This window comes from Cyclopterus lumpus, chromosome 1 (assembly GCF_009769545.1).
Source record: "Cyclopterus lumpus isolate fCycLum1 chromosome 1, fCycLum1.pri, whole genome shotgun sequence".
NCBI lineage: Eukaryota > Metazoa > Chordata > Actinopteri > Perciformes > Cyclopteridae > Cyclopterus > Cyclopterus lumpus.
The window spans coordinates 3,930,148-3,944,498 of record NC_046966.1 but is presented as its reverse complement, the minus strand read 5'-3'; the positions used below and the strand labels follow the sequence as shown (position 1 = coordinate 3,944,498).

At 42.8% G+C, this 14,351-nt stretch overlaps 1 protein-coding gene across 2 annotated transcripts in view; it reads left to right on the top strand.

Annotated features, from left to right (window-relative positions):
• tbc1d1 (TBC1 (tre-2/USP6, BUB2, cdc16) domain family, member 1) overlaps nt 1-14,351 on the top strand; it is a 42,079-nt gene that overhangs the window by 763 nt on the left and 26,965 nt on the right. For both annotated transcript variants that reach the window (XM_034539858.1, XM_034539867.1), the window contains exons 2-3: nt 11,306-11,899; nt 14,178-14,267. In XM_034539858.1, coding sequence (XP_034395749.1) covers nt 11,306-11,899; nt 14,178-14,267 — 684 coding nt within the window. The remainder of the gene's footprint in view (nt 1-11,305; nt 11,900-14,177; nt 14,268-14,351) is intronic.

Genomic DNA, 14,351 nt, shown 5'->3' with positions numbered 1-14,351 from the left:
TGTTGAGGGTCACGTGGGGTTTCCACAGCAGTTTGATCTGACTGCTGTGGAAGTTGAAGAAAATGTGTTGACAGTGGATTGGCCACGAAAAGTGCCAGTTTTTCCAAACTCACTTTGAAATTTGAAGACCAGATTTCATTTGAACTTTTGGTTCTTGGATGATTTTATGACTGTTCCATGAATCAGGTTTATTATTTTTGTGTGTGCCTGTGGTGGGGTCAGAACAAGATAGTCTCTGATCTTCACTGCTACTAAATATATTTTTGAGGTAAAGTTTAATGAAGGTCAACATAAAATAAAAAAACCTTCTGCATAGGTGACGAAAAAAAGAAATTTTATATTTCTTTCTACATTTTCTTAACCAATGTTGACTAATGAAAAACAATAATGTGCAGATGAATTGATACAATCGTTGGCACGGGCTCATTTGAATCTGAGAAACCTGTTTGGTGCATCATCATCATCTTCATCATCCTCCTAACTCGTGGTGTTGCTCAACAGTCTATAAGCATTCCAGTCACTAAAAATTGCGCTTTTTTTCTTTTCTTTCCTCAACTGGATGCCGTTAAAGCTGCTCGTTCTGTTAATCAGTGGCTTGGTTGACTGTCCGGCCATCTATAAAGTGGAGTACACAAAACCCCAATCTACGAAGCCAAATGGAGGCGCATGAGAGGGAGTCACGGGGATATCACCTCCAGAACCATTGTGCTCCTGCTAAGGGTTCGCTCCTGGAGGAGGCGGCGAGTCGCTCCATGCGTTGTGTTAGTCACACGCCGTGACTCGAGATCTCATGGCTGTTTACACACACAAGTGCCACCTTTTTATAGCCTTGTCCTAAAGTGAAACTCACCGTCGCCATTGGAACTGCAGAATATTTGGGAGCATGTGACCCCTTTTTTCTTTTCTTTTTTCAGATATTCTCCACCGTAAAGGATGACTTGACTGAAATAAGTTCCTCACATACAACAACTGTCTTTTTCTCTGGGCTGAATAAACCACAGGCATCATTTTTTTTATTTTGACTAATAAATAAATAAAAAAGAATGATTGGGGTTAATTGTCCCAAGAGTGCTTGGAATCGCCCCATTTTCCCAATTTTTTTGCCATACCGTCTTCTTGTAATCCCTCTGGTCTCACATTCCTCGCGTGACAGTCTTTGTTCTGTTTTTAACTTTAAACAAGCCTGTAAAACTGGAGGCACCTCTCTGTCTTTATATAACTGACTGTCTTTCTTTGAATGTCCGCTGTCGGTCTTATTTGCCTAGCAGTCTGTCTTAGTTTGGCTTTGTTCATTTGACGTTTACCTGCCTCGCTTGTCATCCTCTCGGCCTTTGAGTTTGACACCCAACGATCTTCCTAGATGAGAACATTATCCGTGAGGCTCACTGACCTCATTTATTCTCTCCCGGGAGTTCATTCTGACTCAGTAGAGCACTTTGACAACAAGGCCCTACATTGTGTCCTCGCTATCACATCTCAATGAGCTCGTCGTCGTCGCCGCCTCGCGTGCAGTGGCTCCTCAATCCCGAAAGAGTGATGTCAATGTGTCTGACTGCTTTACAACTACACCCCCACCCCCCCTCTCTTTTTGTGTGCTTCACTTTCTGAAGGTAATGTTTCTCGTCTGCAGCTCTGTACTTTGAACTAAAGGCTCCGCTCCACAAGACTCAGGCACATGACCACGGGAAGTGCAGAAGTTGGGCTATTTCTTCGCTGTTGTTATTTTTTCTAGGCCGGCTGGTGTGTGCTGTTTTCAGCGACATTCCTTTACAACTCCTAATTTTGAGTGAAATATCCACTATGGCTGGTTTTGTAAATTGAACCTACAGTGATTATACAAAGTATTTAGATTCATGCTGGTGCGTTAGAGTAAACTGTCTATTTGTATCCATTACACTTTTATTCAATAATGCATATCATGAACTAGATACAAAGTTCATTTGGAGCAACAAAGGAGATGATTCTATCGCTTAGTGATTTAGGAATGGAACAATACAGGATTATATCGGCCTTAAAAAACAGTCACAATGAGTTGATTGTGGTAAATTTCTTTATTATTGGGTTAATCGTGAATATCCTCCATGAGTGACTTGCAAAAAAAATGGAAATGAAAATGGAGCATGATTTGTGATTGATTTCCTGATTATGATTGGATTGTTTGGTTAGTTGGGTTTTCACCCAGAAAGATTGTGTCCTGTCTGTGATTCTATACAAATATGTGTTTCTTAAGGTAAAGTGATTCCAGTATGTTTATTTAGAATTTGAAGCATATTCTGATGATTATGGGGATAATATCGGGAATCGTGTATTGAGAATTATTCTGGCCAGGATAATCGGGACATGAAGTTTTAATTTCCCCAGCATGTCTGTTGGTGTTAGGTAGTTTAAGTAGAAAAGGACGTTTCGTTGTTTAATCTTTAATCTTTGTTGGGCAAACCTCTTGTCACATCCGCTTGCTGCCATTTCATAAGTGTGGGAACAACGGCTGTACTGAAGTCCCTCAGCCTTGAAAGATGGAACTAGATGGAACTAGAACTAGATGGTTCAGAAAGAGAGAAGCCAAGAATAGCCAAAGAGTAACGTTGGTGTGATGTAGACAAATCTATAAAATGCATTTGTGTGTTTTTGTTTTTGTAATAATGATAACTGACTACGTCCTTCGTATGATTTCCTCCACTTTGACCTTTTTGCTCTCTTCGACAAACACTGAAAAGTTAATTTAGTTTATTGCATTTGGTTGCCGCAGCTTCTCCTTTTACCAGCTCGTACTTGTGTAACTTCCTTCTTTTCGAGGTCAGCACAACAGTAGTCCTATTTAATTCTGGTTCGGTGGGAGACAACATGCCTTTTCAATGTTGCTCCAACTGCGAGAGACCAAGTTTGAGGGTCACAGCCCGAGGCTGTGTCCGACCGCCTTCCTGTCTGAGATCATGTACATGTCGCGCTGAACAAGATGCCGTGTGTCTAGCTCTGAGCAGCAAACTCTCTCTCTCTCTCTCTCTCTCCACCCTTCCAACACTCTCAATCCACAACTCCACATCAGATGTGTTTGGCTTGCTCAAGCAGTCTGAAAAGGGGGGCAGGATCGGAATAAGAAATCCAGGAGTGCATGACATGTGACCAATGACGTACAAAAATATGTCTCTCCTTGCATTTATCATGGTTGGAGAGATCCCAAACTGAATACGTTCCTTTAAGGCTGTGACTCATTTTGATATTAAGAAGCTGCTATCAGCAAATGATGCCACATGTACATTGCCAATGCTGAAGTGCTTTAAACCTGCATTCTCTGTACTGGCCACCAGGAATCGACTACGCTGGTTGTTAAAAGAAGTCAGATTGTATAGAAGTCTATGAAAAAATGACTCCTTGATTTATTTCTTCAGTAAATATTCTAAACATGAGTTTATGAGTCTCAATCTCTAGTTTCTGGCAGACTCCACTCTCATGCCCGACTGATTGTAAACAAGTAGACACCAGAAGCTCTCTAGCTTCAAGTTTTAGAATACATCACAGTATCGGTGCTAAATTTGTGGTTTCCCGTTAATTTTTTTTTTTATGCCTCCGTGCTGCGGCAGCAATCCGTACGTACGTCCCATTCTCGCTCAACATCTCAATCTCCTCATCAAATTTGGTACAAACGTCCACCTGGACTCAAGAACGACCTGATTAGAAAGTTGATAATAGTGTAGATTCAGTGCAAATCGTCAGAGGACAATAGGTAATCGGACAGCGGCTCAATCCTGCCGAGCAGGGTTCAGTCCATTATTACCTGCAACTATGCAAATGGTTACATTTAATAGCGGTTATTAAAAAATGACAAAGATCTCACCCAACTAAACGCCTGTTTAGTTTTAGGATACCTGAACTGCTCGCTTGCGCTCCAGCTCATCAACGTAGTCTTTTTTCCGCCCGATCGGTGCTGCTCATAACTGTCAACAGAGATGAGAAGGAAGCAAGAGGTTTGTTTGTGGATGGTCACAGTTTATCTCTCTCACTATCAATGGTAAATGCACCTGTACTTGTAAAGCGCTTTATTTAGTCCTCCGACCACTCAAAGTGCTTTAACACTACATGACATCATTCACCCATTCATACACTGATGGGAGGAGCTAAGGTTCCACCTGCACATCAGGAGTGGCTAACACTCACACATCACAGGCACAGCTACTGGAGTGTGTTTAGTGTGTTGCCCAAGGACACATCGACAAGGGCTAGCAGAGCCGAGGATCGAACCGCCGATCCTCTAATTGAAGGAGAACCCTGCTCACCACTGAACCACATGCACTCATTGTCTGCAGTGTGCCTGATGTTTGTTTGTTTGTTGAACAGGGTCCTAAATCACCAAAATATGGATCTATAGTTCCTCCTCACAAGCTTCCAAGAGCATCAAAACAATAAACAAAAAATATAGCAATAGTCATCAAGATGCATAGTTTTTAAAGGATTATTCGGGGATTAAATTAGGCTTAAATGATATTTAGACTACTATGAAATATTTTCATTTTTAAAGATAGTCATTCTATTTGTGGTTTCCACTTATTGATTCAGATTCTTTTAGAAATTTCAGTCGGCGTATCCATTGCGGGAACATGATCTGGATCTGTCTGTCCTACGTGTGTAACCATTGTATATCAAACAAGGAAAGTAACCAGGAGACTCTGTTTACATTCGGTGTCACGTGAGCGGTCCTTATCTTCAAGACATGGCAAGTTTGCACTCGGATACGTCATAACGCAACGTCAAATGTAGAGGTTGCAAAAGGTGTTTAGCTCTACTCGCATGAATATAAATATACAGAGGCAAAAAGAAGAGCGCCCTGGAAGAGTTGTTGGGTGATTTAAAAAAACATGTTAAGACACAGAAACAGACACGCATGTCTTCACTGTGATCTAGGGAACATCCACATTTGTGTGGCTTAAATTCTTGTTTGACCTGAGCACGATCTCTTTCTTTTCCTTTATGGACTCCTTTTCTGTGCATCTATCTCTTCACCACTCCTTTTCCACTCTGTTAAAATAAAAGGTCCTCAGCTCCAATGTTTATCCATTTGAGGTTGAGTATTTTATGTGCCGAACGCAGCTTATAACGAGGCATGGGTACAGAAAGGTGCTACATTATTAAAGACCAGCGTATTAGTAAGCTCTGACGTTACCAGTTCTTTAATTAGTACTGTTTAACATTTTGGTTTTAATTATTATAAATTATACTATTTTAATGTATTAAATATTTCTAATAATAATAATGCATTCTAACCCTGTTCCGAATGTATTCTTATTTTTTAAATGAAATATATATTCCAAAAATAAATATATTGTTAAAGAGAAGAATGAGAAAAAATTAAAAAAACTTTAAACTTTGTTAAAAATAATCTGCGTTCAAGAGTAACTGCACACTCAAATCTGTTTTAAAAAATATATATAAACTCACTGATAAGACTGTACTGCAATGAAACACATCAATGCTGGTGTTTATATCGACATTTCTGGCTAAAACCTGAAAAAGATCGGCGACCCCACAAAATTCCCATAATTCTCAACAACTTGAGCTTTAGCCGGTGTCAAATCAGTTAACCGAGGACGCCCATGTGAGTCTGCAGAGCCCTTAAATGATTGGATAACTGTTCATATGTTTTTGATTTGATATCTGAATCTGCAAAGTGACGGCAAATACAGCTGCCAGATAACATTTAGTGGAGTAAAAAGTATCATATTTTTCTCCCGAATTGTAGAGCGCAGTACCTCAAAAGTGTACTGCTGCTCTGAGATCTGTTGAGTAAGACAAAATTCCTTTAGCAGACACAGTCAAAATGAGGCTGGTTATTGTCTTAACAAAAGAACAAGAGCGAGCGCATCTCCTGCAGAGGCAAGACGCAGCAGGTCCCGACCTGAAGTGTGTCGGCGGTTCGAGAATCTCGGAAAAACAATGACATCACTGATGTGACTCAACTTCTGCTTGTTCTCCGCTTCCAGCGCGGTGTCGCAAAACTCGATGATGTGCAGGTCGACGCCGAAAGATAGCATCCGTGTGATGTGAGGTTCCCATCCCCGAGACGACAGTGGATTTTGGATTGTTGTAGCAGATAAAGTTTATGATACTTGCATGTTTTGTACAGCGAGATAATCTTCACTAGTGAACAGTTTTCTGATTTGAGAAGCGTGGATACAATCGCTTGAAGTAACAAAAGCATAAACTTTAGGCTATAAAGGAACGTCGCTTGACTTCAGGCCAACACCACTAAGCTCAAGGAGTTCTCGTGTTCCAGTGATGGCGCTTTGTAGTCTCATTCAGCTGCCTGTGTTAAGACGCATCAAGCTTCAAAGTTCATGACAGGGGTATTTACTGACGTATTTTATTTCATTCAAACATTTTACAATTAATTTTAACATTCACGGACTCATTCCTGCAGTACTCTAGAAGCATCTGTGTTCTTAGACAAAAGTAGCATTATATCCTTTGTCTATTTGTTTTATTAAATTGATAAAAAAACCAGAACCTTTTTGACTTTTATTCCCAGCTTCTTCTGCATTATTTAGGACTCAAACACCGCATTTGAGGCTTTAAAAGGACCAGCTCCCTCACATATCTTCAGTCTCATTTCCCCATGAACAGTCACAGCAACGGGGTGGCTTTCTTGACCGGTTGTTGTTTTCTTTGTTCTGACCTGTGAAGAATACAGAGACTCTCTGGGTATTGTTTAAATGAAGTCGACACTCAATCGCAGAACAAGAATGCAAACTTCCTACTTCTACTCGCGCTGAGTTCTTGTTATGTACCTTTACATAGAGGAAGTTGTCCTCTAGGTAGTAGTCTGATGAATGTTTTGAAGACATGAGTCATGTTTGTCAAACTTGTTTTTCTGTGTACCTATACATAGTAAACAAGGGACAATATACTGCGGTCCGCCTCCCTGCCTTTAATCATTACATTACATGTCATTTAGCTGACGCTTTTATCCAAAGCGACTTACAATAAGTGCATTAAACCGTGAGTCCAAACTCAGAACAACAAGAATCAAGCAAGTACAATTTCTTCGATAAAGTCAAACTACAAAGTACTATCCGTAAGTGCCATTTAAGTGCTACTGAAGTGCTATCGGTAAGGGACATTTAAGTGCTACTACGGCATTTAAATGCTACCTATTCAAGGTATAGTCGAAAGAGATGTGTTTTTAGTTTGCGCCGGAAGATGTAGAGACTTCCTGCTGTCCTGATGTCAATGGGGAGCTCGTTCCACCAATGAGGAGCCAGCACAGCAAACAGTCGGGATTTAGCTCGAAGTGAAGGAGCTACAAGCAGATTGGCAGAAGCCGAGCGAAGTGAACGGGCTGGGGTGTACGGTTTGACCATGTCCTGGATGGACATGGACTGGACCCGATCTGTTCGCAGCACGGTACGCAAGTACCAATGTTTTGAAGCGGATGCGGGCGGCCACCGGTAACCAGTGAAGGTCGCGGAGGAGCGGAGTAGTGTGGGTAAATTTCGGTCGGTTGAAGACCAGTCGAGCAGCTGCATTCTGGATGAGCTGTAGAGGTCGAATGGCATTAGCAGGAAGACCTGCCAAGAGGGAGTTGCAATAGTCCAGCCGTGAGATGACCAGAGCCTGGACCAGAACCTGTGCCGCCTTCTGAGTGAGAAGGGGTCGGATTCTCCTGATGTTGTACAGCATGTACCTACAGGAGCGTGTTATTGCGGCAATGTTGGCAGTCAGGGAGAGTTGACTGTCGAGTGTCACACCGAGGTTCCTGGCAGTCGGAGTCGGAACCAGCACTGAGTTGTTGAAGTTAATAGATAGGTCGTGGGTGGGAGAGCCTTTTCCTGGAAGGAGGAGAAGTTCAGTCTTGTCCGGGTTAATTTTCAGGTGGTGTGCGGACATCCACTGAGAGATGTCGGTCAGACAGGCAGAGATTCGTGCTGCTACCCGTGCTTCAGATTGGGGAAACGAGCTATCTTTACCACCGTTTGGACGAGAGGGAGACTTTTAGTGGGTTGTCCTTCAGTTACTGTGTTGATGTTGCAACCGCTACCAATCATCAGCAGAATGCTACAAGTCAACAGAACAGAGTGTCCCTGCTGTATCCAGTATATAGTCATCCAACAATGCACAGTTGCGCCTATTGGCTGAATATTGTGTTTGCTTGTTACTGTATTCCTTTCAGACTGATTGTGGTGCAGCTTAATGTGTGTGCTATCAAACCAATATTTATAACCACTTGCAAGTGTCCTCACTGCTCGACTGCTTCAGGCTTATGGGTGACCCACAAACGTCTTTAGTATTAGTTTTAAATAAAGTTTATGGATGGATAAGACGATTGGTTTATTGGCACAAAAGTACCCAGCAACCAGTGCCAGCAATACTCAGTTATGATTAGGCAACAACACTACATTGTTAGGAATAGGAAAAGATTGTTGTTTGGGTTAATTGATTTTCTACAAATTAAAAGAATAGATTTTTCATCAATTATTTAATGGCAGAGCAATTATTGTGTGTGAGTGGTGTAGGAATAATGAACAGCCCCATCTGATCATGAATATCCAGCAAGCCGGACATGAGCAACAAAGGACCTACAGCAGCAAGAGGTTTATGCACACTGTGTGTGTGTGTGTGTGTGTGTGTGTGTGTGTGTGTGTGTGTGTGTGTGTGTGTGTGTGTGTGTGTGTGTGTGTGTGTGTGTGTGTGTGTGTGTGTGTGTGTGTGTGTGTGTGTGTGTGTGTGTGTGTGTGTGTGTGTGTGTGTGTGTGTGTGTGTGTGTGTGTGTGTGTGTGTGTGTGTGTGTGTGTGTGTGTGTGTGTGTGTGTGTGTGTGTGTGCGCGCGCGCGCCTGACTGCTGGATTTCCGCCAGTGACACAGTGTTTGGAGGGTCGCATAGCCGTGGTCCTCTCGACTGGTAATGCAATTGTTGATATCAGTGGGGGTCGATTATAAAAAGAGGTTCAGCTGCTGAGTTAACATTCCGCGCTAAACCGGCAGCGTTGAGTGTGTCCTGCTGTTTATTCCCTGCATCACAGGATGAAAGGGAGTAACGCTGCGTGTTGCATTGATCGCTTTTGATCTATTCTATTCAGTTTATTTTGTATAGCCCAGAATCATAAATGGCAAACTCCCCTCAGAGGGCTTTACAATCTGTACACATACGACATCCCTGACCTTTGACCTCACATTGGATCAGGGAAAACTCCCAGAAAAACAGAAAAAAACCTTTCAGGGGGAAAAAGTGAAGAACCCTTCAGGAGAGCAACAGAGGAGGATCCCTCTCCCCGGATCGACAGAAGCAATAGATGTCATGTGTAGAGATGAACAGAGTTACAACACATTCAATGAATATGACAGAAAATATTAATAATGAGTAGTAGGCATGGACCACGATCCAGATTTCCACAATCCTTGAAACAGAAGGAGAATCATTTGCGTTTATTCGCGTAACTCGAGGTAGGAGAGGAGCATTTCATCAGTCATAGCTAAAATAACCGCTATTGCTGCTTTGTACATCCCAGATATCCCGTGCGACTAAATGCCTCCATGTCTGGGTTCATGACATCATCCGGAATGAATTTCACCAAGCTGTGTTCACTGTATCCAGCAAGCCGCACGTCGGCTGGTTGACTGCCGCTGTATGAACCCCAAAACAAAATGGGTAAAAAGGATGCCAAAATAACTAGATAATGGTGCAGATTTGTAAAAAGTCTGAATTCATGCTTTAGGACACACAAGACGACAAGCAAACAACCTTGAAAATGCTTGTTTTATGAACGCAGCTTGGATCATTCGGTGCTAAGCACTGCTGACATTGTAGCTGCTCCATCAACACTCAAAATAATATCTTACAGGCGTGAATACGGAAGTGTCGTTATTATTTGTACTAAATGGTTCATACACACACATTTAAACGCATAGTTTCGTTCTCTGTAAACTCACAATATTTATTTTTCCTGCATTGATTCAGCGACATCAGGATGTCAGTGATAACAGGAGGAGAATCTCAACGAGAGAGGTTTTCACGACCCAGCGTCACGCACATTTCTCCCGCTCGAGTTGAACAATTACAGGCACATTTTGCATATTCGCATCGCTCGCAGAAACAGTTTGTATTTATGTAATTTAGCAACACCTTCTGGGCGGTTGGTTCGTTGGTCATAATGCTCTTATGTCTCACCAAATTCTCATTGGACAATCGCTGGTGGAAACAATTCTTAAAGGGGCAGTGTGTAGGATTTGGTGGCATCTAGTGGTGAGGTTGCAGATTGCATCCAACTGAGGCGCTCTCTCAGATCACACACACACACACCACCCTTGTATTCAGTCCTGACAGTTGTGCTACTGTAATGCATAAAGTTAGCGTGGCGTTTTGTGGGTCGGGTTCAGGTGGCTGATTAACGCTTATTTCTTTGCGCGGTATTATAAAGGTATATAAAAAACCTGACCCGCGCATATCAAAATTGCCATAATTCAACATGTTTGGGCTAATAAATAGTCAAATTGTTTTGTTTGAAACATAACTGCAGGCAAATTGCAAACGCTTCGACGACATGTTCCATTTTCAGAAATCACATGAACATAGGCAGGCTTTGTGTCTGTTATCGTTTTAAGTATAAAATAATTAGGTTAAGACCAATTTAATATGCTGCAGTTAGCAGTTTATTTCTAATTCATTTAGGGCACTAGGTAGCACTAGGCTCAGTGCACTGTGGCTGATTTAATTCATCTAAATATAACATGCAGATTTGTTTTTTCCCACCATCGACCAGCGGTTTTGTTGAAGAGCAGGCAGACTTTCAGTCTTTGGTTGACTACGCCCGAGTTTATTGAGTGAGAAAGGGAAAGGAAAGAAGGGATTAAAATAAAGGGAAAGTGAGTACAAAGCCTGCTTTGAGACTAAAGGTCCCAACTCGGCTCCTTTTCAACACGCACACCGTCACAAGGGCGGCACCATTTCAGGGAGCCGTGAAACGCGTCACACCACGTGGCAGGTGAGCTCATAGTGAGATGAAGAAAATCATTTATTGTTTATGCACTGTTGCTTCTGGAGGCAGCCGCCTGTTCATGGACGTGTGCCATCGGTGCAGTCTGAGCACCAGTCAAACCCCACCTTCAGAAACGAAGAGGGCAGTTAATGTTTATTAAGTACCTAAAGAAAGTCTTTTATTGGGGCTATGGATATGATGGTGCTGTGAACCGTTTTAGTTTATATTCATAGAGCATCATTCCTCTTGATAGCAGCTGCAAACTGGATGTGATCCTCTTCAGGCACGTCAAGCTATATGTGTTCCTAATATAAATCCCTATCTCATGCTTGCTATCCCTCCAGGTTCCTGAGATCATCAGTACGTTGAGGCAGGCCGGCAAGAGCTCGGCGCGCAGCGGTGACGTCGCCCCCGTTTCCATCAAAACGTCCTCTGGAGGCAACGATGCCCCTGACACATGCCTTAAGTCTCTCTCCGCGATGGCAACCTCCGCGGCAGCCTCGGCTGCCATGTCTCCGACAGCCTTTGCCAAAAGGTTTGAGGTGCTGCTTTGCGGCCGTGCGAGTGTCGCTCACAAGAAGGCCCCCCCGGCCCTGATCGACGAGTGCATCGAGAAGTTCGGCCAGCTTAATGGCTCGGGGGCGAGCAACAAAGGAGGAAATGGTGGCAGGTCGGCAGGCGGGCAAAAGAGGGCATTGGCCTTTCAATCCAACGGACTCGGGGGCATTGGTGACGACGGCGACGGCGACGTGGGGAGCCCTACAGCCGGGAAACGTCCCATCCTGTTCAAGAGAGACCCCAGCTTCCCCTGTCTGCAGGCCCTGGATGAGAATGGTCTCTCGCCTGAGATCTCTCACATCAACACTACTGATGCACACGCCCACTCCGCCGCAGTACAGCCCACCAGCCTGCAGGAGAACAGGACCATGCTGTTTATGGTACATTTCATGAATGGACACACACACTAACACTAGCCAGTAGGCTCTTTTATTCTCCTCCATGAATAGAACCCATCACAATAATTGCTTCCACTGAAAATCTCGATAACTAGGTCGGTCCACAGGTATTACCGTGGGCCAATCATTGAGATTATACATGACTTTAGTTCTTTATGCATTGTCTACAGAGATGCACAACCTGGGAAAAAGGAGTCAAGTTGTCACACACACTTTAATGATGGGGCCCATTCACTCACAGAAGAGAAAACCGTAAAGATTTACATGGAGTAGAAAATTTAATCAAGCAAAAATAAAATGTTGACTTCCTGCACATTGAAACATTGCATTTCAAACAAAGTTACTGCTGACAGTCACTACCCCATTCATGCATCCTGAGCTAGGACTAAAACATTACATTCCTAATAAACTACAAAGGTGCACTGAGTAGAGTGAATATCTCAGCCAGGTTTCTGCAGCGACATTAATGGGCTTGTAAGGCGTCGTAAAACACACTTCCTTCAAATTCGAGTACAAGCGGCTATGTATGCAAGCAATCGTCTTTATGTCGTCATATTAGACACAATTTTGGCAAAAAATAAAATATGTAAATCTTGTTAGCTGTTAGCTAAACATACCGTCCAAAAAAATAAAAGTGAGCGACCGGTTTTCTGGGCGCGGAGTAGTGGCTGGGGGTCTGCAATGCCCCTGCCGGTCAAAAGTAGTGAGTGAAGTCAGTCAATAGCAGACAAGTTTGCGTTACCGCAACCATGCAGTCCTGACTGGGCCCCCAAAATAGCCGTGGACGGACACAGAGGTGCACATTTACTCACACTCGATTGATCGCAGGAGATGATAACAATCAGTCGCACATTAATTTTCATGTGCAACCTATTGGGGGGGAAAAGCACACTGAAATCTCTTTAGTGGGACTTCTTCCAGCTCGCACACACAATTATTTTCTCTCACGTCTTTGTTGAGAATAACAAGAGAACTTTGTCGAGCTGTAAAGTGCAATTTTGGATTCTCTGAACAACAAGCTCTCGTACTCGCTCCTAAACGACAGACGGAGGGAACAAAAATAAACAATGATGAGTCAGCAAGAGAAAACACTGACTGCTGCTCAAAAAGAGCTCATTCACACTCCCCTCTTTCACCGTTATGTGACCTCAGTGACTCCACTGCCAACAGCTTTCCTGTTTGTCCCACAGACAGGAAATGGGGACCGCCGGGGCCCGCTGCTGTCCCTCTCAGCACATACAGACATGTTATTGACACTGATGATACTTCCTGCCTCTGCCACGGGTAGTCAGAATGACCTCATCATGGTGACATCATTAATCAAAATTTTGAAGACACAGATTTAATCCCCCCATTCCTCTAGTCTGAGTCTGCTAGTGTGATCTGGGCTGGGACGATATAGGAACACTCAGTGATATTTACAATATCGTTACAATTGTGAATATCGTTACAACGTCGTCTAGCTCGCTATCATGGAAGTGAAAAATAGAGCTTGATTTTAAATAAGAACAACAAATTGGAATTATCATGTAAGAAAGAACAGATAGACGCAATGTTGCCTTTTTTTTTTAATCCTTTATTTATGCAGACATCTCGTATGATTATTTGTTTTGTTTGTTTTTCACTAAAAACAGATCAATATTTGTTTAACAAAATTAAAGTAATTCCAGTCCATTTTGATGATTCAGAGTTTTAAGGATATTTTGCTGATTATCGGGAGGATGTTGGTGACATGGAATTATTATGCATCGTCCCTGAAAGTGATTCATATTTGATACAGCAGAGCATTGATTGGCAACATCAAATATGAATCACATTCTACCCAGAAAGAATAGCTGTGTGATTCAACAGATATGAGATCACCCGCTTATTACGAACCGCCGAGTGCTATCGGAGCGATAGTGACTCATGTCCCAATGATGGCATAAACGGGGATATCCACTGAAGTGGAACTGTTCTAAAATTCAGAGGTACTTTTTCAAAAGACAATAAATGAAACTAGTCCAAAGAAAATGTAAAAGTCCCAAAAAGCTTCCCTTTTTTTATCACGTAATGTTTGTCCCAGACTTACATTGTGAGGAATTGGAACTTGGCCCACAACTAGTTAAAGTATGCGAGTATCATTATTGCTGTCACAACCACACCACAAACCTCACCACACACAGAAGCACACACACTACAGACCGCAAGCCACTGAAAACACACACACACACACACCATTAGATTCACCGTTGTGTCTTTGTGTCGGTCTTTGCTTTAGGTGGGCCGGTCTCAGATCTTCTTGGTCAGTCCAGACACTAAGAAAGTTGCCATAGAGAAGAGTTTCAAAGAGATCTCCTTCTGCTCACAGGTAGGAATGAAGCACTGTGTTTTTTACACATATCCGTCTGTCCAGGCTTGTGCCGGGATCTTCAAAACCCCCAATCCTGAAGCA